Below are 23,114 nucleotides of genomic sequence, written 5' to 3' on the forward strand. Positions count from 1 at the left end.
CCATGGACAGACAATGGTGCAGTGAAGGCCTGGGGAGGGGGTGAGAGCAGAGTGGAGGGGATCAATGGGGGAAAAAAAGGGGACATCTGTAATACTTTCAACAATAAAGATAAGTTAAATTAAAAAAAAAAAACATAAAAGGACATTAAAGTGGCAGGTCTTTGAGTCTTCATAGAGTTTATCTCCCACTTTCTGAATGTGTTACCAAGAACTCTAGGGTATCAGCCACCTCTTGCCTATTCTCTTATTCATTTTATCCAGTCAGCAAGAGATCATCTATGTAATGGGTTAGGAGATCTGTATGTCTTCAGATTATTTTATGACAGAGAGTAAGGCAAAATTGTAAGTTAATATTGTTCCACGTGAAAAATTGTAAATTAATATTGCACCACATGAATGCAAACCGTTTCTGAACCTTTTTGTAATTGGAATGGAAAATACCTTCACCACATCAATATCTGAAGCTTAACTTATCAGTTGTAACAACTGTATTATATCTGGGACTGAAGCTATGACCAGGGCTAGGATTTGGTTATATCTGTGTCAGTCTGCAGTCATTTTTTAGGATTCATCTGCTTTCTTCATTACCCTTGCTTAATTTAAATCTTTACTGATGGCACTAGTCTGCTATCCCTTTCTTTTCTGGAAACAGTATTGTCTTTTTTCTATAAATCCTCACCCAAGGATTTCTGTCGTCTGATAATTCTCTTGTGTATCAAAGCAGGAAAGCAGTGTTTGGGAGCAGTCTGTCCTGGTATTAAGGCATTATTCTTTATAAGAGAACTAGAGGCCCGGTGCATGAAATTCGTGCATGGGAGAGGGATCCCCTCAGCCCAGCCTGCACCTTCTCCAATCCGGGACCCCTCAGGGGATATCTGACTGCCGGTTTAGTCTCACAATCAGGGACCGCTGGCTCCTAACTGCTCACTTGCCTGCCTGCCTAATCGCCCCTAACTGCCCCCCATGCCAGCCTGATCACCCCTAACCACCTCTGCCTGCCGGCCTGATTGCCCCTAACTGCCTCTCCTGCCAGCCTGGTTGCCCCCAACTGCCCTCCCCTCCCCCTCCACCAGCCTGGTCATCCCTAACTGCCCCCCCGCTGCCAGCCTGGTCACCCCTTACTGACCCCATGCCGGCCTGGTTGCCCCTAACTACTCCCCTCTGCTGGCCTGGTTGCCTCTAACTGCCCCTCCTCACCAACCTGGTCACCCCTTATTGCCCCCCTCTGCCAGCCCGGTCATCCCCAACTGCTCCCCCTGTTGGCCTGGTTGCCCCATGCAGCCTGCTGTTCAGTCATTTGGTTGACCCTCACTAACCCCCCCCCCCCCCCCCCCCCCCCGCTGGTCTTGTCGCCCCATGCAGCCTGCAGTTCAGTCATTTGGTTGTTTCTCACTAACCTCCCTGCCAGCCTTGTTGCACCAGGCAGCCTGCTGTTCAGTGTGACGGTGTCCCAGACATTTTGCATATTCCTCTATTATTAGTATAGATAAGGAAGTACATTTTATGTAGATAATTTAAACTGGTTGTAATCGCTGTGCTAGAGAAAGGTTCCCCACCTCTTTCACAGAGTGAAAAATAGGATTGTCTTACTGGATGTCTTATTTGTTTATTGGCACATTAATAATCACTTTGACTACCTTTTGAAAAATATTTTTTAGAAAGTCATATTTTAAGAGGAATATTGACAAACTGGGTCATCTTCAGAGGTCAGTCAGGTGCTTCCAAATATTCAGATGCTTAAATATTTGGAACCTGCAAGTACTGAGACTGTATAATTTGGAGGGGGAAAAAACAAAAATAAGCTTTAAAAAACTTTTCAAATATTTGGAGGTCACTGAAGAAGAAAGGTTACATCTGTTTAGAAATGAAATAGACTTTCATATGAAATAGCGAGATTTTAATTTCTGGCATTATTTGTGTATAGGCCATCAGCCATGCTGGGGGGAGTTGAGGGAGTTCTTTTCAGATCTCCTATAATTCAGAGATTTTATGATTCTCATAGTTCACCGTTCTGTTATAAGTGGTTGTTTGCTTATAATCATAGTTGTTGGGGTATCATTATATTATAAAAAGTATATTTGAAATAATCTAAAATAATTTCTATTCTTTAGGATTTAAACACTATTTACTCTTATCTTCATGGAATGGAAATATTATCAAACCTCAGAGAACATCAGCTTAGGTAAGTGTGATGTTGTGTTTAAGAGGATGTGCTGTGGAGTTATTCAAATGAGTTTAGGTAGATAATTGCAGGGTCCAAATCTTTTTAAGGACTTTTTATAGAATGAGCATAAGGAATTTGTGTTTTTCATACCAGTTTTTCTTAGCCATGGGAATCTGTATAACTTTTGACTCCCCAAAATCTAACTACTAATAGCCTACTTTTGATCAGAAACCTTACTGATAACATAAGCAGTTGATTAACAAATTTTAACATTTTTTAATTGATTTTTAAATTTTTTTAAGAGAGAGGGGAAGGCAGGGCTGGGGCAGAGAGAAACATCAACTGGTTGTCTCCCATACGCACCTCGCCTTAACGGGATTGAACCCACAACCTAAGGTATGTGCCCTGACCGAAAATCGTACCTGCAACCTTTCAGGTGCACAAGACGATGCTTCAACCAACTAAGCCACACTGGCCAGGGCCAACACATATTTTATATGTTCTATGTATTATATACTGTATTCTTACAATGCAGTAAGCTAGACAAAAAATGTTATTGAGAAAATCATGAAGAAGATATATTTAAGTACTTGTAAATATATTTATAGTTACTGAAAAAAATTGGCATATATGTGGACTTGCTCAGTTCAAACCCATGTTGTTCAAGGGTCAACTGTAACTATGTAAAGCAAAGCACAGCACTGTGCTAGCATGTGAAAATAAAAATTTTTTGTTTTGTTTTTGTAGTTAATATTGATATTTACTATGTCAGATGCTGAAAATGGCCACGGTATGATGTAGATTTGTATTAAAGTGGAAGGAGCAGGATTCTTGATTTGGTATAAGTTCTTGTGGACAAGATCCATAAACTTTCTAAACCTCATTTTTCTTTTGTAAAATTAGCTTTCTCTCCTTCTACCTTATGTCATTGAGATTACACACAGGGTATGGCAAAAGTAGGTTTACAGTTGTGAGTATGCAAAACAGTTTATTTTTATATTATTATTAATTATTGTACTATTTTCCATACAAACAACTATAAACCTACTTTTGCTCCACCCTGAATTTGTAAAAACAATTTTGAGTGCTATTAACTGCTATTTTAACTTTGCGTAACATTTTAATCGAAATGTGTTTTCCTTCCATGGCCAGGTTATCCACCTCTTTTTCTGGCTGTTGTTTTTATTTTATTTTTTTATGTTTTTATTGATTTCAGAGAGAGGGGGAGAGAGGAATAGGAACATCAGTGATGAGAGAGAATTATTATCTGCTGCCTCCTGCACGCCCCCTGCTGAGGATCAAGCCTGCAACCCCAGGCACGTGTCCTGATTAGGAATCGAACTGTGACCTCCTGGTTCATAGGTTGACTGATATTCAACCACTGAGCAACACCAGTCAGGCTCTGGCTGTTCTTAAGTTTTGGGTTATGGACCAGATTGCTAATTAATTCTTTGGAATTTATTATTTTCTGTTTCCTTTATAACAATTCAGGTGTTAGTATGTATCAAATGAAAAAGAAAGAAGAATCCTAACCGGTTTGGCTCAGTTGATAGAGCATCAGCCTGCAGACTGAAGGTTCCCAGGTTCGATTCTGGTCAAGGGCATGTACCTTAGTTGTGTGCACATCCCCAGTAGGTGGTGTGTAGGAGGCAGCTGGTTGATGTTTCTAACTCTTTATCCCTCTCCCTTCCTCTCTGTAAAAATCAATAAAAATATAAAAAAAGAAAGAAAGAAGAAAACTGAAAATTAGAAAATTTAGTAATACTAATAATATTTTTTAAATGAAAGTAAATTTATATAATTATTCAACAGAATTTCTGTGTGTGTGTGTTTGCATCTATCAGTAACTGTTCTTCACACAAGGATTTAGTGTGAATTGACAGCTTATTTTTTCATAATTAAAAAATACATTATTTACTGTGAATGTACATAAAGAGTGTTAAACTTGTTGCCACTTAATATCTAATTGTTTTTGAAAATGTTGCATTTAATGTTTATATTTCTAAACTCTTATAGTTTAGTGAAAAATGTAGTGGTAAATCTGATCATTTTCTATTAAGGCGATTATAACAGAATTTTTTAAACAAAATTTAAGGTAAAAATCTTTAAAATTTTTATTTTTTAAAATAGATTAATGTCTGCAAGAGCACGCTATGAGAGATACAGTGGCAATCAAATTCTTTTTTGGTAAGTACTTTCATAATTAGCGTAAATTAATTGCTTTAATGTTTAAATTTTGATTTTTAGCATTGAAATTCTGGAACAATTTCTGTAGAACAGATTGAAACATACAAACTATGAAATATAATAGGCATCGAGTCTACAAAAGGTGTACAGTGTGGCAATGGTTAATAAATACAGACACCTGAATTGGGGGACATCTGTAATACTGTCAACAATAAAATGAAATACACACACACACACACACACACACACACACACACGTAACTCCTACCCATGTGAACATGCAAAATATGTAAAGGCTCTAGAAGGCTCTAGTCAGTTTTCTTGGAAAGGTAATCTAGTTCTAACTTTTATCGCTGTAGATTAGTTTTGCCTCTTTTGAATGTCATACAGATAAAATTTTTCGTCAGGCTTTTTTTTTTTTTTTTAACTTCACAAATGTCTGCATTTCTTCCAGGTTTTTGCACTCATTATTTTTGTTGTTGTTGTTTAACATCCTCACCCAAGGATATTTTTTCCCATTGATTTTTAGAGAGAGTGGAAGGGAAGTAGGGAAGCGGGGGGGGGGGGGGGGAGAGAGAGAGAAAGAGAGAGAGAGAGGGAAACACCGATGTGTCTCATATCAATTGGTTACCTCCTGCACATACTCTCACTGGTGCTGAAGACTGAACCTAAAACCTAGGTACGTGGCCTTGTCCAAGAATCTAACCTATGACCCTTTGTTGCTCAGGCTGATGCTCTAACCACTGAGTAGCACTGGCCAGGGCTACACTCATTCTTTTTCACTGCTTTACAGTATCCAGTTGTGTGAAAATAACACAATTTGTTTATCCTGTTACTATATATTTAGGTTGTTCCCAGTTTTTTTTATTATAATAGTTTCTTTGAACATTTTGTTCATATCTTTTTATGCCCTTACTTACTCATTCCTGTTGGTCATATTCTTAGGAATAGAATTATTGGAACCTCACATGCTTAAATTTAGGAGATTCTAACAGAATCTAACGTGCATTTCATTTTGTTATCTCATTGTGATTTTATTTTACATTTCCCTGCTTACTAATGATAATGAATGATTTTCATATTTTTATGGGCTATTTGGATAGCTCTTTCTGAAATTCTGTTTCAAGTTTTACCATATTTTAATTGGGTTGTATGTCTTATTTCTATAGATTTTTAGAAATTCTTTCTGAATTCTAGATTCAAGTTCTTTGTTGGATACTTATGTTGCATATATCTTCTCTCACTGTGTGGCTTTCCTTTTCACTCTATTAATGGTACCTTGAAGACAAATTCCTAACTTCCTCAGTTTTTCCCTTTGTCATTAATGCTTTCCATGTCTGGTTAAAAACAAAATCTATTCCTTCCTCAACAATATTAATATTTTTGTGTGTTTGTTTTTTTTTTGCTACAGTGACCTCTTTTATTATATAGACTAGTGGCCTAGTGCACAGATTCGTGCACATTGAAAGAAATTACTTAGACAGTTACTTAGGCTTTTATGTGCATAGATTCAACTGGTATTTAGGAATGGTATTGATTTTCATGTTTTATTACTTGCACATTACATTTATCATTATTTCTAAACTACTTACATGGTTTATATGGGTTTTGATAGCTACTTTAATTTATTTATTGATCCAGTCATTTATCTATACTAATAATAGAGGAATATGCAAATTGTCCTGGACGCCGTCACAGTAACAGTAATAATTGAACAGCAGGCTGTGTGGGACGACAAGGCCAGCAGGGGAGTTAGTGAGGGATGACCAAACGACTGAACAGCAGGCTGCGTGGGGCAACCAAGCTGGCATGGAGCGTCAGTTGGGGGCGACCAGGCCAGTGGGGTGGGTGGTTGGGGGCGACCACGCTGGCGGGGGGGGGGGGGCTGTAAGGGGTGACCGGGCCAGCATGGGGGCAATTGGGGGCGAACAGGCCAGCGGGGGGGCAGTTAGGGGTGATCAGGCCAGCAGGCAGAGGCATCTAGGGGTGATCAGGCTGGTGAGGGGGCACTTAAGGGCAGTCAGGAAGGCAGGCAGGTGAGTAGTTAGGAGCCAGTGGTCCTGGATTGTGAGAGGGATGACCGACTGGCGGTTTAGGCCCAATTCCCGTGGTCTGGCCTGAACCACCAATCAGACATCCCCCGAGGGGTCCCAGATTGGAGAAGGTGCAGGCTGGGCTTAAAGGACTCCCCCCCCCCCCCCGCACGAATTTTGTGCACCAGGCCTCTAGTTATTAAATACTGGTCAGCTATACATTATGCTAATTCTAATATAGAATGGTGGGAAGACAAATTATTTGTCCTTATTGAGTATCATGTAGTGAAGGAGAGTGAGTTAATTAGAATAGTTACACATATTTTAGTGCTATCAAAGAAAAATATAGCTATATAAATCATTGGGACAGAATTGAGAGCCCAGAAATAAATTGATATTTATGAACAGTTTTGCTACACCTGCAAGGCAACAGTTTTGTTATTTAAAAATGGCCTGTACCTAAGATCTGTACACAGTGTGCATATAATATGATTGAGGATTACAAAGGAATCTCCAATGAACTGTTTATTTTTGATGAAAGTGCTAAAGCATTTCAGAGGTAAAAACACAGTTTTTTAAACAAATGGTGCTTGGTTAGTTGAGATATTACATGCAGAAGGTTAATTTAGACCCTTTCCTTATAACATATACAATAATTAATGAGTGTTATTTTATGCCAATTAGAATAGCTATAGTCAAAAAGGTACCTTATCCTGTATAAAGTAATTAATGAGATATCACTCTATACCAATCATACTAGCTACAGTAAAAAAGATAGACAGTAATGAATATAGACAAGGATATGGTAACAATGGAATTCTCATATATTTGTGGTGAGGATGAAGAGTGGTATGGCCTTTTTAGGAAACAGTTTGGTTGTTTTTTAAAAAGTTAAGCAATTTCGAGGACTGGATCTCAAGCAGCATGAATACGCGGACTCGGAAGAGCCCTCCACCTTCTCACGGAAGGGTCAGATTTCACCTGGGAAAATGAGAGAGAGAGCTACAAAACCAAACACCCGGAGAAGAGAGATCACGGGGAGACAAAGAAACAGCCCACAAATGAAAGTAAAGGAGTCATCACCAGAAAAGGAAGGAAACGGAATGGAGGCAAGCAACATGTCAGAGAAAGAATTCAGAGAAATGGTCATGCGGTTGCTGAAAAGAATAGAAGACAAATTCAACAATATGGTTAAGAACCAAGAGAAAATGAAGAAGAACCAAGAAGAAATGAAAAATGACATTGCTGCTATAAAGAACTCAATAGAAAACATCAACAGTAGACTAGAAGAAGCAGAGGACTGCATCAGTAAGCTAGAAGACAAGGTAGGAAAAAGTACCCAAGTAGAGCAGCATTTAGAAAAAAAACTTGAAAAACAGGAGGAGAGCCGAAGGGAACTTTGGGAAATCACGAAAGGAAACAACATCCACATAATAGGGGTGCCAGAAGGAGATGAAACTGAGCAAGGAGTAGAAAACCTGTTTGAAGAAGTAATGACAGAAAACTTCCCTGATATAGGAAAGAAAAAACTCACACAAATCCAAGATGCTCACAGAGTCCCAAACAAAATGAACCCCAAAAGACCAGCGCCAAGGCACATTATAATTAAATTGGCAAACACCAACGACAAAGTAAGAATCTTAAAAGCAGCTAGAGAAAGACAGAAAGTTACCTACAAAGGATTCCCCCATAAGACTGGCAACTGATTTCTCAACAGAAACACATCAGGCCAGAAGGGAATGGAATGAAATATACAAAGTCATGCAAAGGAAGGGTCTGAATCCAAGAATACTGTACCCAGCAAGGCTATCAATCAAAAGTGAGGGTGAAATCAGGAGCTTCACAGACAAAAAAGGACGAAGGGAGTTTATTACCACCAAACCAGCAATGCAAGAAATGCTAAAGGGTCTGCTGTAAAAAGAAGAAATAGGAAGCGAAGAAGGAACACAGGCGTAAAGAATAAAAATGGCGACAGACAAGTACCTATCAATAATAACTTTAAATGTAAATGGATTAAATGCCCCAATCAAAAGACATAGGGTAGCAGAGTGGATAAGAAAAAATGACCCACATATCTGCTGTTTATAAGAGACCGACCTCAGTACAAAGGACACACACAGCCTGATAGTGAATGGATGGAAAAAGGTTTTTCAGGCAAATGGAAATGAAAAAAAAGCTGGGGCAGCAATATTTATATCTGACAAATTAGATCTCAAAGTGAAGAATGTAAGAGATGCGGAAGGCCACTTCAAAATAATAAAGGGAGCAATAGCATAGAGAATTTACTTAACAGTATTGTAATAACTATCTATGATGCCAGGTGGTTGCTTAAATTATTGGAAGGAACACTTTGTAACTTACATGAATGTCTATCCCAGGGGTCCTCAAACTTTTTAAACAGGGGGCCAGTTCACTGTCTCTCAGACCATTGGAGGGCCGGACTATAGTTTAAAAGAAAATCTATGAACAAATTCCTATGCATACTGCACATATCTTATTTTGAAGTAAAAAAACAAAACGGGAACAAATACAATATTTGTATTTGCATGTGGCCCGCGGGCCGTAGTTTGAGGACCCCTGGTCTATCCACTGTGCAGTACACCTGAAACTAATATAAAAAAAGTATTGAATGCAAACTATAATTGAAACATAAAATAAGCCCTGGCCAGGTCCCCATTTGGTTAGAGTGTCATTACATACGTCAAAAGGTTGTGGGTTTGATTCCCAGTCAGGTACATACCTAGGTTTGGGGTTCAATCTGTGGTCAGGGTGCATATGGGAGGCAGCCAAATGATATTTCTCACATTGGTGTTTCTCCCTCTCACTCTTTCTCTCTGTCCCTATTCCTCTCTCTATATCTAGTAGTTTGCTTTCCTCCATTTCTGTCATTTGTGACTTGTTTCTTTGTCTCCACACTTTTTATGCTTCCCTGTGTTGGTAGAGTGGCTTTCTGTGTTAGGTGTCCTATAGGGCCCAGTGGCTCAGCCTCCCCAGTTACCTGAGGTGGACACTCTTGGTGCACCCCTTTGTGGGATTAGTGCACAGTCTTGTTGTAGTTAAGTCTTGATTGTTGTAGGTATCACTAGGAGCAATTGACCTCCAGGCGAATTGGCTGTGAGAATCAGCTGTGTCTGCAGTGGGAGAACTTCTGAGCTGGGGAAACCCTTCTGGGGCAAGGACTTGCTTCAGTGGGGCTTTGGTGCTCACTGAGTCTGCCCCCTGAGTGTGTCCCTTATGGATCTGAGGAGTTGTAATCTGGATGGTGGTTCCACTCTGACCACTGGGTACACTCACTCTTGGATCTAAGGAGGTGCTAATCTAGCCTCTGCCAGAAGAAGAGAGAGAGCAAGATATTGAAAACCTATTTGAAGAAATAATGACAGAAAACTTTCCCTACCTGGTGAAAGAAATAGACTTACAAGTCCAGGAAGCGCAGAGAACCCCAAACAAAAGGAATCCAGAGAGGACCACACCAAAACACATCATAATTAAAATGCCAAGAGCAAAAGACAAAGAGAATTTTTTTTAAAAAAATATATTTTATTGATTTTACAGAGAGGAAGGGAGAGGGATAGAAAGTTAGAAACATTGATGAGAGAGAAACATCGATCAGCTGCCTCTTGCACACCCCCTACTCGGGATGTGCCCGCAACCAAGGTACATGCCCTTGACCGGAATCGAACCTGGGACCCTTCAGTCCGCAGGCTGACGCTCTATCCACCGAGCCAAACCAGCTAGGGCCAAAGATAGAATCTTAAAAGCAGCAAGAGAAAAACAATCAGTTACCTACAAGAAAGTACCCACACGACTGTCAGCTGATTTCTCAACAGAAAGTATGCAGGCCAGAAGGGAGTGGCAAGAAATATTCAAAGTGATGAATAGCAAGAACCTACAACCAAGATTACTTTATCCAGCAAAACTATCATTCAGAATTGAAGGTCAGATAAAGAGCTTCACAGATAAGAAAAAGCTAAAGGAGTTCATCACCACCAAACCAGTATTATATGAAATGCTGAAAGGTATCCTTTAAGAAGAGGAAGAAGAAGAAAAAGGTAAAGATACAAATTATGAACAAGAAATACACATCTATCAACAAGTGAAACTAAAAAACAAGTGAATAAATAATCTGATGAACAGAATAAACTGGTGAATATAATAGAATCAGGGGCATAGAAAGGGAGTGGAGTGACTCTCCTTGGGGGAGGGGAAGGGGTGTGGGAGGTGTGGGAAGAGACTGGACAAAAATTGTACACCTATGGATGAGAACAGTGGGTAGCGGGGGTAAGGGCAGAGGGTGGCGTGGGAACTGGGTGGAGGGGAGCTATGGGGGGAAAAAAGAGGAACAACTGTAATAATCTGAACAATAAAGATTTAATTAAAAAATAAATAAAAGTAAATAAAGAACCTTAAGTGGGAATTTTACAGCCATTTGCATCTTCCTTCAGTAAAGAGAGAAAGGAACTTTAAAGTACCTGCTGGAAAGTTGACAATATGTTTTTCTTTTGATGATAAACAATTAGAATTGACCCAGAAAGCTTACCCTAGGTGGTGTATAGAATGGTTTGTAGGCCTGGGTTTCTGGATGGAGGATGGTACTACATTTAATATGGATATAGAAAAGATCCATGCTTGAAGAAAATGAGGATGAGGTAGATTTTAAACATGTTGAGTTTGAATTGTCTGTTCGATATACAAGACGACATGTCAAGTAGACAGCCAGATAGATATACAGTTCTTAGCTCAAAGGAGATATTTTTTATAGATATTAAAATCTTCATATTAAAATTGATTGAAGACTATAGGTATGGTAAGTAAATATATTTGAGCGAAAGAGATTAGTTTAGATTATAAACTAACATCTAACAAGATTCTGGGTTTTTACTGGATATCTAACTAAACTAAAATGCTGACGGACTTAACTTATCTGATACTCTTTTATTTTATTCTTCAAACATAAAACAGTGTATTTCAGAATAACACTGAAAAGAAATATGTAGATTATTATCTAAATTTAGTTGAAGATACAACATTGATAAATTTGTGCATTCCAAATAATTTTGTCTTCAATATACAGAAAAGTTATTAGAAGTAGGATTTCTAATATGCAGATATAGTACAATATTTAAATAGATCTCTATCATATGTGATGATCTAGTGGGCAAAGATGAAGAATGTGAACATGGTCTGTGTTACTTAATTTGTAATGATTTGCAGTACTAGAATATATTTTATGTTCTATACTTTGTATTGAATCCATATACATGTGAATGTATGTTTTTATTTACTTATTTATTTAAATAGTTCAGAAACTATTGCCAGATGTTGGTACATCCTGCTTTCTGGATCTGTGCTTATGAAAGACTCCATGGTCTTGCCTCCTTGCAGGTAAGTTTACATTTGGTGTTTAGTACACATGGCAGGCAAAGTTAACATTATATCTATTTATTTTATCTCTTATGTTAAACTATATAAGATGTGTATTTTTCTCTCATTAACTGATACATTTTACAAATGTCTTTGCTTATTGTAATTGGAAGTACTTGGCAGAAGTCAATGGATATTTCATATTTCTTTATTTTTAAAAAATATATTTTTATTGATTTCAGAAAGGAAGGGAGAGGAGGAGAGAGATAGAAACATCAATGATGAGAGAGAATCATTAATCATCTGCCTTCTGCATACCCCACACTGGGGACTGAGCCTCCAACCCGGGTATGTGCCCTGACTGGGAATTGAACCATGACCTCCTGGTTCATAGGTCAATGCTCAACCAGTAAAGCATGCTGGCCAGGCAATATTTTATATTTCTGAGGAAACATATGTCTTTAAGTTTACACCGTGACATATATCTTATTCCTGTTTGATCTTTAATTTTATGTGAAATTTGATCTGATTTATCTAATAGCTTCTGGATTCATTGCTCTTAATGGGTATATAGGGAGGCACTATATCTTAATAGTTAAGAAATTGGTTTTTAGAGAAAGGCAAATGAGATAATAATCCTGATTTTATCACTTCTTAGTGATCTGACTTTGGGCAAATTTTAGTTTCTTGACTGTAATATGATAATAATAGTGCCTACTTACTAGTAAGTGTCTTATGGGATTGGCAGGCTACTCCTCAAAGGTCTCAACAGAAGTCTATAGCCTTGACACTCTAGAGCCAGATTACCTGAGCTCATATCTGCACTTTACTACTCCTTGAGCAAATTACTTAATCCCTTTGTGCCTCAGTTTCCACATTTGTAAAATAAGGATAATAATAGAACCTATTTCATAGGCTAGTTTTGAGGAATAAGTGAGTTACTATGTAGTAAAGCTCTTAGAACATTGCCTTACTGTTAATAAGTAATTGGTAATTATTAAGATAGTCAATTGTATTACCATTTGTGCTGACAGCAATTCTCAATATTGTGGGGCCTCAAATTATGGTTTGGTGACATAAAAGGTAATTTTTTTAGTGACTTTTTTCCAATGTTGAGAAGATATTTTTTTCTTTTTTTTTCTTTATTGATTAAGGTATTACCTATGTGTCCTTATTCCCCCATTGCCTCCCCACTCATGTCCTCACCCCTCTGGTGTCTGTGTCCATTGGTTAGACTTATATGCATGCATATAAGTCCTTTGGTTGATTCTCCCCCTTACCCCCACCCTCCCCTACTTTCCTCTGAGGTTTGATGGTCTGATCGATGCTTCTCTGTCTTTGGATCTGTTTTTGTTCATCAGTTTATGTTGTTCATTATATTCCACAAATGAGTGATATTTATCTTTCTCTGACTGGCTTATTTCGCTTAGCATAATGCTCTCCAGTTCCATCCATGCTGTTGCAAATGGTAAGAATTTCTTCTTTTTTACTGCAGCGTAGTATTCCCTTTTATAGATGTACCACAGTTTTATTGTTTGTGTGTTTGTTTTTTTAATTAATTCTCCTTTATCAGGAAGAGATCAATGAAGGCCCACATGGTAGTAGTACATTGTTTTAATATCTGATTCAGACACTTTATATTTGTCTTTTTTTAAATTGTTTAAAGTATTACCGAAAGTAGTACATATGTCTTTTTTTTTCCCCATTGACCTTCCTCCAGCCTCCCCTATCCCCAGCACATGCCCTCCCCCCAACCCCCCAGTGTCTTGTATCCATTGGTTATGCTTATATGCATGCATACAAGTCCTTCGCTTGATCTCTTACTTCCCCCCCAACACTCCCCAGCCTTCCCACTGTAATTTGACAGTCTGTTCAATGCTTCTCTGCCTCTGTATCTATCTTTTTGTTCATCAGGTTATAATGTTTTTATTATCCATAAATGAGTGAGATCCTGTGGTGTTTTTCTTTCACTTCCTGGCTTATTTCACTTAGCATAATGCTTTCCAGTTCCATCCATGCTGCTGCAAATGGTAAGAATTCCTTCTTTTTTATAGCAGCATAGTATTCCATTGTGTATATGTACCAAAGTTTTCTAATCTACTCATCTGTTGATGGGCATTTAGGCTGTTTCCAAATCTTGGCTATTGTAAATTGTGCTGCTGTGAACCTAGGGGTGCATATATCCTTTCTGATTGGTGTTTCTGTTTTCTTGGGATATATTCCTAAAAGTGGTATTACTGGGTCAAATGGCAGTTCCAGTTTTAAATTTTTGAGGAAACGCCATACTGTTTTCTGCCTGTGGATTTCTCTAGTATTTTTATGGTTTCCCATCTTACATTTAAGTCCTTTATCCATTTTGAGTTTATTTTTGTGTATGGTGTAAGTTGGTGATCTAGTTTCATTTTTTTGCATGTATCTGACCAAATTTCCCAGCACCATTTATTAAAGAGGCTGTTTTGACTCCATTGTATGCTCTTGCCTCCTTTGTCGAATATTAATTGAGTATAATGGCTTAGGTCAATTTCTGGGCCCTCTATTCTGTTCCATTGGTCTATATGTCTGCTCTTGTGCCAGTACTAGGCAGTTTTGAGAACCATGGCTTTGCCGAAACCGGTTTGGCTCAGTGGATGGAGCGTCGGCCTGTGGACTGAAGGGTCCCGGGTTCGATTCCGGTCAAGGGCATGTACCTTGGTTGCGGGCACATCCCCAGTAGGGGGTGTGCAGGAGGCAGCTGGTCGATGTTTCTCTCTCATCGATGTTTCTAACTCTCTATCTCTCTCCTTTCCTCTCTGTAGAAACTCAATAAAATATATTAAAAAAAAAAAAAAAAAAAAAAAGAGAACCATGGCTTGGTAATATAGTTTGATGTCTGGTATTGTGATCCCTCCAACTTTGTTCTTTCTCAGGATAGCTGTGGCTATTCGGGGTCTTTTTTATTTCAGATGACTTTTTGGAGATTTTTTTCTAGAATCTTTGAAATATGCCATTGGTATTTTAATAGGTATTTCATTGAATCTATAGATTGCTTTAGGTAGTATGGACATTTTAATGATGTTGATTCTGCCAATCCATGAACATGGTATGTTCTTCCATTTGTTTATGTCTTCCTCTATCTCTTTTTTTCAATGTCCTGTAATTTTCTGAGTACAGGTCTTTTATGTCCTTCAGTAAGTTTATTCCTAGGTATCTTAATTTTTTTGGTGCAGTGGTAAATGGGATTGTTTTTTTCATTTCTATTTCTGTGAGCTCATTATTGTTGTATAAAAAAGCCATAGATTTCTGGATGTTAATTTTGTATCCTGCTACATTGCCAGATTCATTTATTAGGTTTAGTAGTTTTTTGATGGAGTCTTTGGGGTTTTTTATGTATAACATCATGTCGGCTGCAAATAAGGACAGTTTTACTTCTTCTTTTGCAATTAGGATGCCTTTTATTTTTTATTCTTGTCTGATTGCTATGGCTAGTACTTCTAGTACTTTGTTGAAGAGGAGTGGTGAAAGTGGGCATCCTTGTCTTGTTCCTGTTCTTAGGGGAAATGGATTTAGTTTTTGCAAATTGAGTATGATGTTGGCTGTAGGTTTGTTACATACGGCTTTTATTTTGTTGAGGTATGATCCCTCTATTCCCACTTTGCTGAGAGTTTTTATCAAGAAAGGGTGTTGGATTTTGTCAGATGCTTTTTCTTTATCAATTGATATGATTATGTGATTTTTGTCTCTCAGTTTGTTTATGTGATGTATCACATTTATTAATTTGCGGATATTGAACCATCCTTGCATCCCTGGAATAAATCCCACTTGGTCATGGTGTATGATCTTTCTAATGTATTGCTGAATCCGATTTGCTAGGATTTTGTTGAGGATTTTAGCATCTAGGATATTGGCCTGTAGTTCTCTTTTTTTGTGGGTCTTTATCTGGTTTTGGGATTAGGGTAATGCTGGCTTCATAGAAAGAGCTTGGAAGTGTGCCTTCCTCTTGAATTTTCTGGAATAGTCTGAGTAGGATAGGTTTTAGTTCTTTGAATGCTTGGTAGAACTCCCCTGTAGAGCTGTCCGACCAGGGCTTTTGTTTGCTGGAAGGTTTTTGATTGCTGTTTCAATTTCTTCAGTAGTTATTGGCCTATTCAGGTTTTTTGACTCTTCTTGGTTGAGTTTTGGGAGCTTGTATTTTTCTAAGAATATGTTCATTTCATCTAGGTTGTCCATTTTGTTGGAATAGAGTTGTTCATAGTATTTCTTCATAATTGTTTGTGTATCTGTGGGATAGATTGTTATTTCACCTCTTTCATTTCTGATTTTGTTTATTTGGGTCCATTCTCTTTGCTTCTTGGTGAGCCTGGCTAGAGGTTCATCAATCTTGTTTATCCTTTCAAAGAACCAGCTCTTGGTTTTGTTGATTTTTTGTATTGTTTTTTTTGGTCTCTATGTCATTTATCTCCACTCCGATCTTTATTATTTCCTTCCTTCTGCTTACGCTGGGCTTTTCTTGTTGCTCTCTTTCTAACTCTTTGAGTTGTAGGGTTAGTTAATTTGTTACCATTGTTTCTTGTTTTCTTAGGCAGGTCTGTAAAGCTATGAACTTCCCTCTCAAGACTGCTTTCACTGTGTCCCATAGATTTTGGATTGTAGTGTTTTCATTGTCGTTTGTTGCCATGATGCTTTTTATGTCTTTTTTGATCTCTCTGGTAACCCAGTCATTATTTAATAGCATGCTATTTCGCCTTCAGGTGTTTGATTTTTTTTTTTAAATATATTTTATTGATTTTTTACAGAGAGGAAGGGAGAGAGATAGAGAGCTAGAAACATCAATGAGAGAGAAACATCGATTAGTTGCCTCCTGCACATCTCCTACTGGGGATATGCCCGCAACCCAGGTACATGCCCCCGACCGGAATCGAACCTGGGACCTTTCAGTCCACAAGCCGACGCTCTATCCACTGAGCCAAACCGGTTTCGGCCAGGTGTTTGATTTTTTTAATTGTTTTTATTGTAGTTGATTTCTAGTTTTATGCCATTATGGTCTGAGGTGGTGCTTGATATTATTTCTGTCTCCTTGAATTTGAAGAGATTTTGCCTGTGACCCTATATATGGTCTATCTTTGAAAATGAACTATGTGCACTTGAGAAAAATGTATATTTTGTAGCTTTGGGGTGAAATGTTCTGAAGATGTCAATTAGTTCCATCTGATCTAGTGCATCATTTAGGATTGATGTTTCTTTGCTGATTTTTTGTTTAGAGGATTTGTCCAATGGTGATAGTGGGGTATTAAAGTCCCTTACTATGACTGTATTGCTATCAATCTCTCCCTTGATATCCTCTGAAAGTTTTTTATGTATTTGGGTGCTCCTGTATTAGGTGCGTATATGTTTACCAGAGTTATATTTTTTTTATTGGATTGCTCCTTTTAGTATTATGAAGTGACCTTCCTCATCTCTTGTTATGTCCTTCACTTTGAGATCTAATTTGTCAGATATAAGTATTGCTACTCCAGCTTTTTTTTCATTTCCATTCGCCTGAAAAACCTTTTTCCATCCATTCACTATCAGGCTGTGTGTGTCCTTTGTATTGAGGTCGGTCTCTTATAGACAGCAGATATGTGGGTCATTTTTTCTTATCCACTCCGCTACCCTATGTCTTTTGATTGGGGGATTTAATCCATTTACATTTAAAGTTATTATTTTTTTTTTATTAAATCTTTATTGTTCAGATTATTACATTTGTTCCTCTTTTTTCCCCCCATAGCTCCCCTCCTCCCAGTTCCCACCCCACCCTCTGCCCTTACCCCCCCACTGTCCTCATCCATAGGTGCACAATTTTTGTCCAGTCTCTTCCCGCATCTTCCACACCCCTTTCCCCCCCAAGAATAGTGAGTCCATTCCCTTTCTATGTCCCTGATTCTATTATAATCACCAGTTCATTCTGTTCATCAGATTATTTATTCACTTGATTCTTAGATTCACTTGTTGATAGATGCATATTTGTTGTTCATAATTAGTATCTTTACCTTTTTCTTCTTCTTCCTCTTCTTAAAAGATACCTTTCAGCATTTCATATAATACTGGTTTGGTGGTGATGAACTCCTTTAGCTTTTCTGTATCTGTGAAGCTCTTTATGTGACCTTCAATTTTGAATGATAGCTTTGCTGGATAAAGTAGTCTTGGTTGTAGGTTCTTGGCATTCATCATTTTGAATATTTCCTGCCACTCCCTTCTGGCCTGCATACTTTCTGTTGAGAAATCAGCTGACAGTCGTATGGGTAGTCCCTTGTAGGTAACTGAGTTTCTTTCTCTTGCTGCTTTTAAGACTCTCTCTTTGTCTTTTGCTCTTGGCATTTTAATTATGATTTGTCTTGGTGTGGTCCTCTTTGGATTCCTTTTGTTTGGGGTTCTCCGTGCTTCCTGGACTTGTAAGTCTATTTCTTTCACCAGGTGGGGGAAGTTTTCTGTCATTATTTCTTCAAATAGGTTTTCAATATCTTGCTCTCTCTCATCTTCTGGCACCCCTATAATTCTGATGTTGGTACGCTTGGAGCTGCCCCAGAGGCTCCTTACACTATCTTCGTATTTTCGGATTCTTTTTACATTTTGCTTTTCCGGTTGGGTGTTTTTTGCTTCTTCGCATTTCAAATCTTTGCCTTGATTCTTGCGCTCCTCTGGTCTGCTGTTGGGAGTCTGTATAATATTCGTTATTTCAGTCTGTCTATGCTTAATTTCTAGTTGGTTCTTTATCATAACATCGAGGGTCTCATTAGATTTGTTGAGGATCTCATTAAGTTTATCAGCGGCTTCTAGACAGTTCTTGAGAGACCTTAAAAGTGTGGTTCTGAACTGAATATCCTCCATTGACAGTTTTGTCCTGTTTCTTTGTCTCCGCATTTTTTATGCTTTCTTGGTGCACCCCCTAGTGGTCTTTGTGCGCAGTCTTGTAGTTAAGCCTTGAATGTGGTACTTAATACTAGGGGATTTGACCTCCAGGCCAACTGGCTGTGAGACTAAAGTTATTATTGTTAGGTACTTGTCTGTCGCCATTATTATTCTTTACGCCTGTGTTCCTTCTTCGCTTCCTATTTCTTCTTTTTACAGCAGACCCTTTAGCATTTCTTGCATTGCTGGTTTGGTGGTAATAAACTCCCTTCGTCCTTTTTTGTCTGTGAAGCTCCTGATTTCACCCTCACTTTTGATTGATAGCCTTGCTGGGTACAGTATTCTTGGATTCAGACCCTTCCTTTGCATGACTTTGTATATTTCATTCCATTCCCTTCTGGCCTGATGTGTTTCTGTTGAGAAATCAGTTGCCAGTCTTATGGGGGAATCCTTTGTAGGTAACTTTCTGTCTTTCTGTAGCTCAGGGGTGGGCAAACTTTTTGACTCGAGGGCCACAATGGGTTCTTAAACTGGACCGGAGGGCCGGAACAAAAGCATGGATGGAGTGTTTATGTGAACTAATATAAATTCAAAGTAAACATCATTACATAAAAGGGTACGGTCTTTTTTTTTTTTAGTTTTCATTTCAAATGGGCCGGATCCGGCCCGTGGGCCGTAGTTTGCCCACGGCTGCTCTAGCTGCTTTTAAGATTCTTACTTTGTCATTGGTATTTGCCAATTTAATTATAATGTGCCTTGGCGCTGGCCTTTTGGGGTTCATTTTGTTTGGGACTCTGTGAGCTTCTTGGATTTGTGTGAGTTTTTTCTTTCCTATATCAGGGAAGTTTTCTGTCATTATTTCTTCAAACAGGTTTTCTATTCCTTGCTCATTTCGTCTCCTTCTGGCACCCCTATTATGTGGATGTTGTTTCCTTTCGTGATTTCCCAAAGTTCCCTTTGGCTCTCCTCTTGTTTTTCAAGTTTTTTTTCTAGATGCTGCTCTACTTGGGTATTTTTTCCTACCTTGTCTTCTAGCTTACTGATGCAGTCCTCTGCTTCTTCTAGTCTACTATTGATGCTTTCTATTGAGTTCTTTATAGCAGCAATGTCATTTTTCACTTCTTGGTTCTTCTTCATTTTCTCTTGATTCTTAACCATATTGTTGAATTTGTCTTCTATTCTTTTCAGCGACCTCATGACCATTTCTCTGAATTCTTTCTCTGACATGTTGCTTGCCTCCATTCCGTTTCCTTCCTTTTCTGGTGATGACTCCTTTACTTTCATTTGTGGGCTGTTTCTTTGTCTCCCCATGATCTCTCTTCTCTGGGTGTTTGGTTATGTAGTTCTCTCTCTCCATTATCTAGGCGAAATCTGACCTTTCCATGAAAAGGAGCAGGGCTCATCCGAGTCCATGTTTTCGTGCTGCTTGAGATCTTTTGTTCCTGGGTTCATAGCTGGTCCCTGGCTCTGTACCACCATTTTTTAATCCACTCATCTTCTGATGGGCACTTTAGGCTATTTCCAAATCTTAGCTATGGTAAATTGTGCTGCTATGAACATAAGGGTGCATGCATTCTTTCTGATTAGTGTTTCCAGTTTCTTGGGATATAGTCCTAGCAGTGGGAATACTGGGTCAAATTGGAGCTCCATTTTTAGTTTTTTAAGGCAACTCCATACTGTTCTCCACAGTGGCTGCACTAGTTTGCATTCCCACCAGCAGTGCATGAGTGTTCCTTTTTAGCAAAGACATTTTTGGTCTTTTAGGAAAGTAAGACTTCTAATTACAACTGAATTAATTTAATTGCAAACCTATTAATTTTTTTTCAATATATATTTGATGGATATTTTACAGAGAGGAAGGGAGAGGGTTAGAGAGTTAGAAACATCGATGAGAGAGAAACATCCATCAGCTGCCTCCTCCACACCCCCTACTTTCTGATGTGTCCGCAACCAAGGTACATGCCCTTGACCGGAATCGAACCTGGGACCCTTCAGTCCCCAGGCCGACGCTCTATCCACTGAGCCAAACCGGTTATGGCAGTGATTCCCAACGTGGGCGCTACCGCCCCCTGGTGGGCGCTGCAGCCATCCAGGGGAGCGGTGATGGCCACAGGTGCATTTTGGGGCATATATCTTTGTTTAATTGCTATTAAAATTTTAAAAAAATCAGTTTCCAGGGGGTGCTGAGTAATATTTTTTCTGGAAAGGAGGCGGTAGGCCAAATAAGTTTGGGAACCACTGGGTTAGGGCAAACCTATTAAATTTAAGTATCAAGGTACAGTTTAGTCAATAGATGGTATGGGACATCTTAGTTTTGATACCATTTTTAAAGTCTTATCATGAGACCTGAAAGTCTCCATCATTGGCCTTTGGTTAAATGAAATCTGTCTTTCTTGAGTAGTAAAATAAAACATAGTTGATGTTTTTACAAATAAAATAACAAAGTTGGTCTTGGTTATTTAAGGAATAGTGCCATTTCTGCGATTCAGTGTTGGTCTCTTCTGTTGACAGATTAGGTACCCAGCAGTAGGATTAGCAGTGAGGCTGTGATTCTTCATCTTGGCCACTATGTCCACTTTATTCCTAGGCCTATTAAACAAGCAGTGGGGTGGCTGGGGAAAAAGCTTGATTGACACCCAAAGAGCATGTCATTTTGTTAAACTGATTACTAAAAGCCGCCTCTATGGTGGATACCCTTGGGGCTTTCACTGAGGTGCAGAAAATCTTCAATGCCCATTCTAAAAGAGATCCTTCTACCTACCTCTTCCCAGACTTCTTTGTTGCCAATCTTCTAATCCTGTTCTTTCCAAGTCCCAACCATTCAACCAAACCATTAGTATTGCACTTGAATCTGTTTAGTTCCATAATTTTGACCATCTTTCAATTCAGACAAAGTGGACAGATTTATTGCTTGAAGTTCTATTCCCTTGGAGGATTTTCCTTCACCATCTTCCTCCAAGGTTTCCTCTGAGTGGAGCTATCCACTTTTGAGTGGTATCAACTCTTTGTGCAGACTCATATATAAAACAGGCTCAAGTTTTTCCTTCCTCAGACTGGTCATAAGGAATTCCTCAGGTGCGCATAGATACAGATTGAGGGAGGAGGCAATGCAACAGGAATTGGTGTTGAAGGAGTCTGAGCCACCTGCTCATGCAAGATATTCTGGACCTGGGTAAACTCAGTTTCTTATATACCACTAGAGGCCCAGTACATGAATTCGTGCATGGGTGGTGTTCCTCGGAGTGGCCTGCGGGGATCAGGCCAAACCCTGCAGCCCAATGCTGCCTGCAGCTCCTACCTGCCCCTCCTGCTAATCCTGGCCCGACTGCCCGCCTGCTGCTCACTCTCCCCCCATCAGTCCCGATCGGGAGAGGTTCATGCTGCAGTAGCATCAGCAGCAGAGCTTGCCTGCCATGAGCCCTGCATCTGGCGCCCTCCCAAGGGGAGTGGCCTGCGGGATCGGGCTGAAACCAAGGCCAGGCTGAGGGACCCCACAGGTGCACTATTAGGGCCGGAGAGGGATCCAGGGCCTGTCTGGCTCCATCTCCTCCAGTCGTGATCAGGACCAGCTGGCCAAGGAGGGATGTGGGAGGTTGGCCAGTCGGGGAAGGACCGCAGAGTGCTCCAGGGCGTGTCTGGACCATCTTGCTCAGTCCTGATTGGCAGGACCCCAGCTACAAGCTAACCTACCGGTCAGAGCTTCTGCACCCTGGTGGTCAGTGCACATCATAGCAAGTGGTGGAGTAGCCTTAGCATATCATTACCATATTATGCTTTGATTGGTTGAACAGCTTTGATTTGATTGGTCACAGGACACTTAGCATATTAGCCTTTCATTAGTTTGGACTAGAGTCTTGGTGCATGAAAATCATGCCCTCAGGGGTGGGGGAGTCTCCCAGCCTGGCCTGTGCCCTCTCACAGTGCGGGAGCCCCACCCATCCAGGGCTCCTCGATGGATTGCCCCAAAGAGGTAGTCCAGAGCCGGGGATCTTGCTTCCATGACACGCAGCCATCTTGTGACTGCGTGAGGGCATTACACTGTGACAGCGTGAGGACCACCTAGGCTTTTATTAGTAAGATATTTATTTAATAACTAGAGGCCTGGTGCACAAAAATTTGTGCACTCGGGAGTGGTGGGAGGGGGGTCCCTCAGCCCGGCCTGTGCCCTCTCACAGTCTGGGACCCCTTGGGAGATAACGACCTGCTGGCTTAGGCCTGCTCCTGGGTGGCAGAGGGCAGGTCCAATCCCTAGGTGTAGCCCCTGGTTGGGCTCAGAGCAGGGCCAATTGGGGAGTTGGGGCGCCACCCCCTGTCAATGCACAGAGCAGGGCGGATTGGGAGGTTGCGATGCCACCCTTAGTCACGCTCAGGGTAGGGCCGATTGGGGGGTTGGGGCACCGCCCCGTCACACTCAAGGCAGAGTTGATGGGGAGGTTGTGGCGCCACCCCCTGTCATGCACAGAGCAGGGCCAATCAGGGGGTTGGGGCGCTGCCCCCTGTCA

General features: G+C 39.8%; 1 protein-coding gene across 16 annotated transcripts in view; it reads left to right on the top strand.

Moving 5' to 3' along the window:
• RAPGEF6 (Rap guanine nucleotide exchange factor 6) overlaps positions 1-23,114 on the top strand; it is a 194,333-nt gene that overhangs the window by 8,959 nt on the left and 162,260 nt on the right. For 13 of the 16 annotated variants that reach the window (XM_036312320.1, XM_036312334.1, XM_036312322.1 and 10 more), the window contains exons 2-4: positions 2,112-2,182; positions 4,295-4,351; positions 11,686-11,769. In XM_036312320.1, coding sequence (XP_036168213.1) covers positions 2,112-2,182; positions 4,295-4,351; positions 11,686-11,769 — 212 coding nt within the window. Of the gene's footprint in view, positions 1-2,111; positions 2,183-4,294; positions 4,352-11,685; positions 11,770-13,178; positions 13,217-23,114 lie in introns of those variants that run through there. The other 3 variants (XM_036312327.1, XM_036312330.1, XM_036312319.1) reach the window with 3 other exon arrangements.

The sequence above is a fragment of the Myotis myotis genome, unplaced genomic scaffold (genome assembly GCF_014108235.1).
Source record: "Myotis myotis isolate mMyoMyo1 unplaced genomic scaffold, mMyoMyo1.p scaffold_m19_p_6, whole genome shotgun sequence".
In the NCBI taxonomy this organism is placed as follows: domain Eukaryota; kingdom Metazoa; phylum Chordata; class Mammalia; order Chiroptera; family Vespertilionidae; genus Myotis; species Myotis myotis.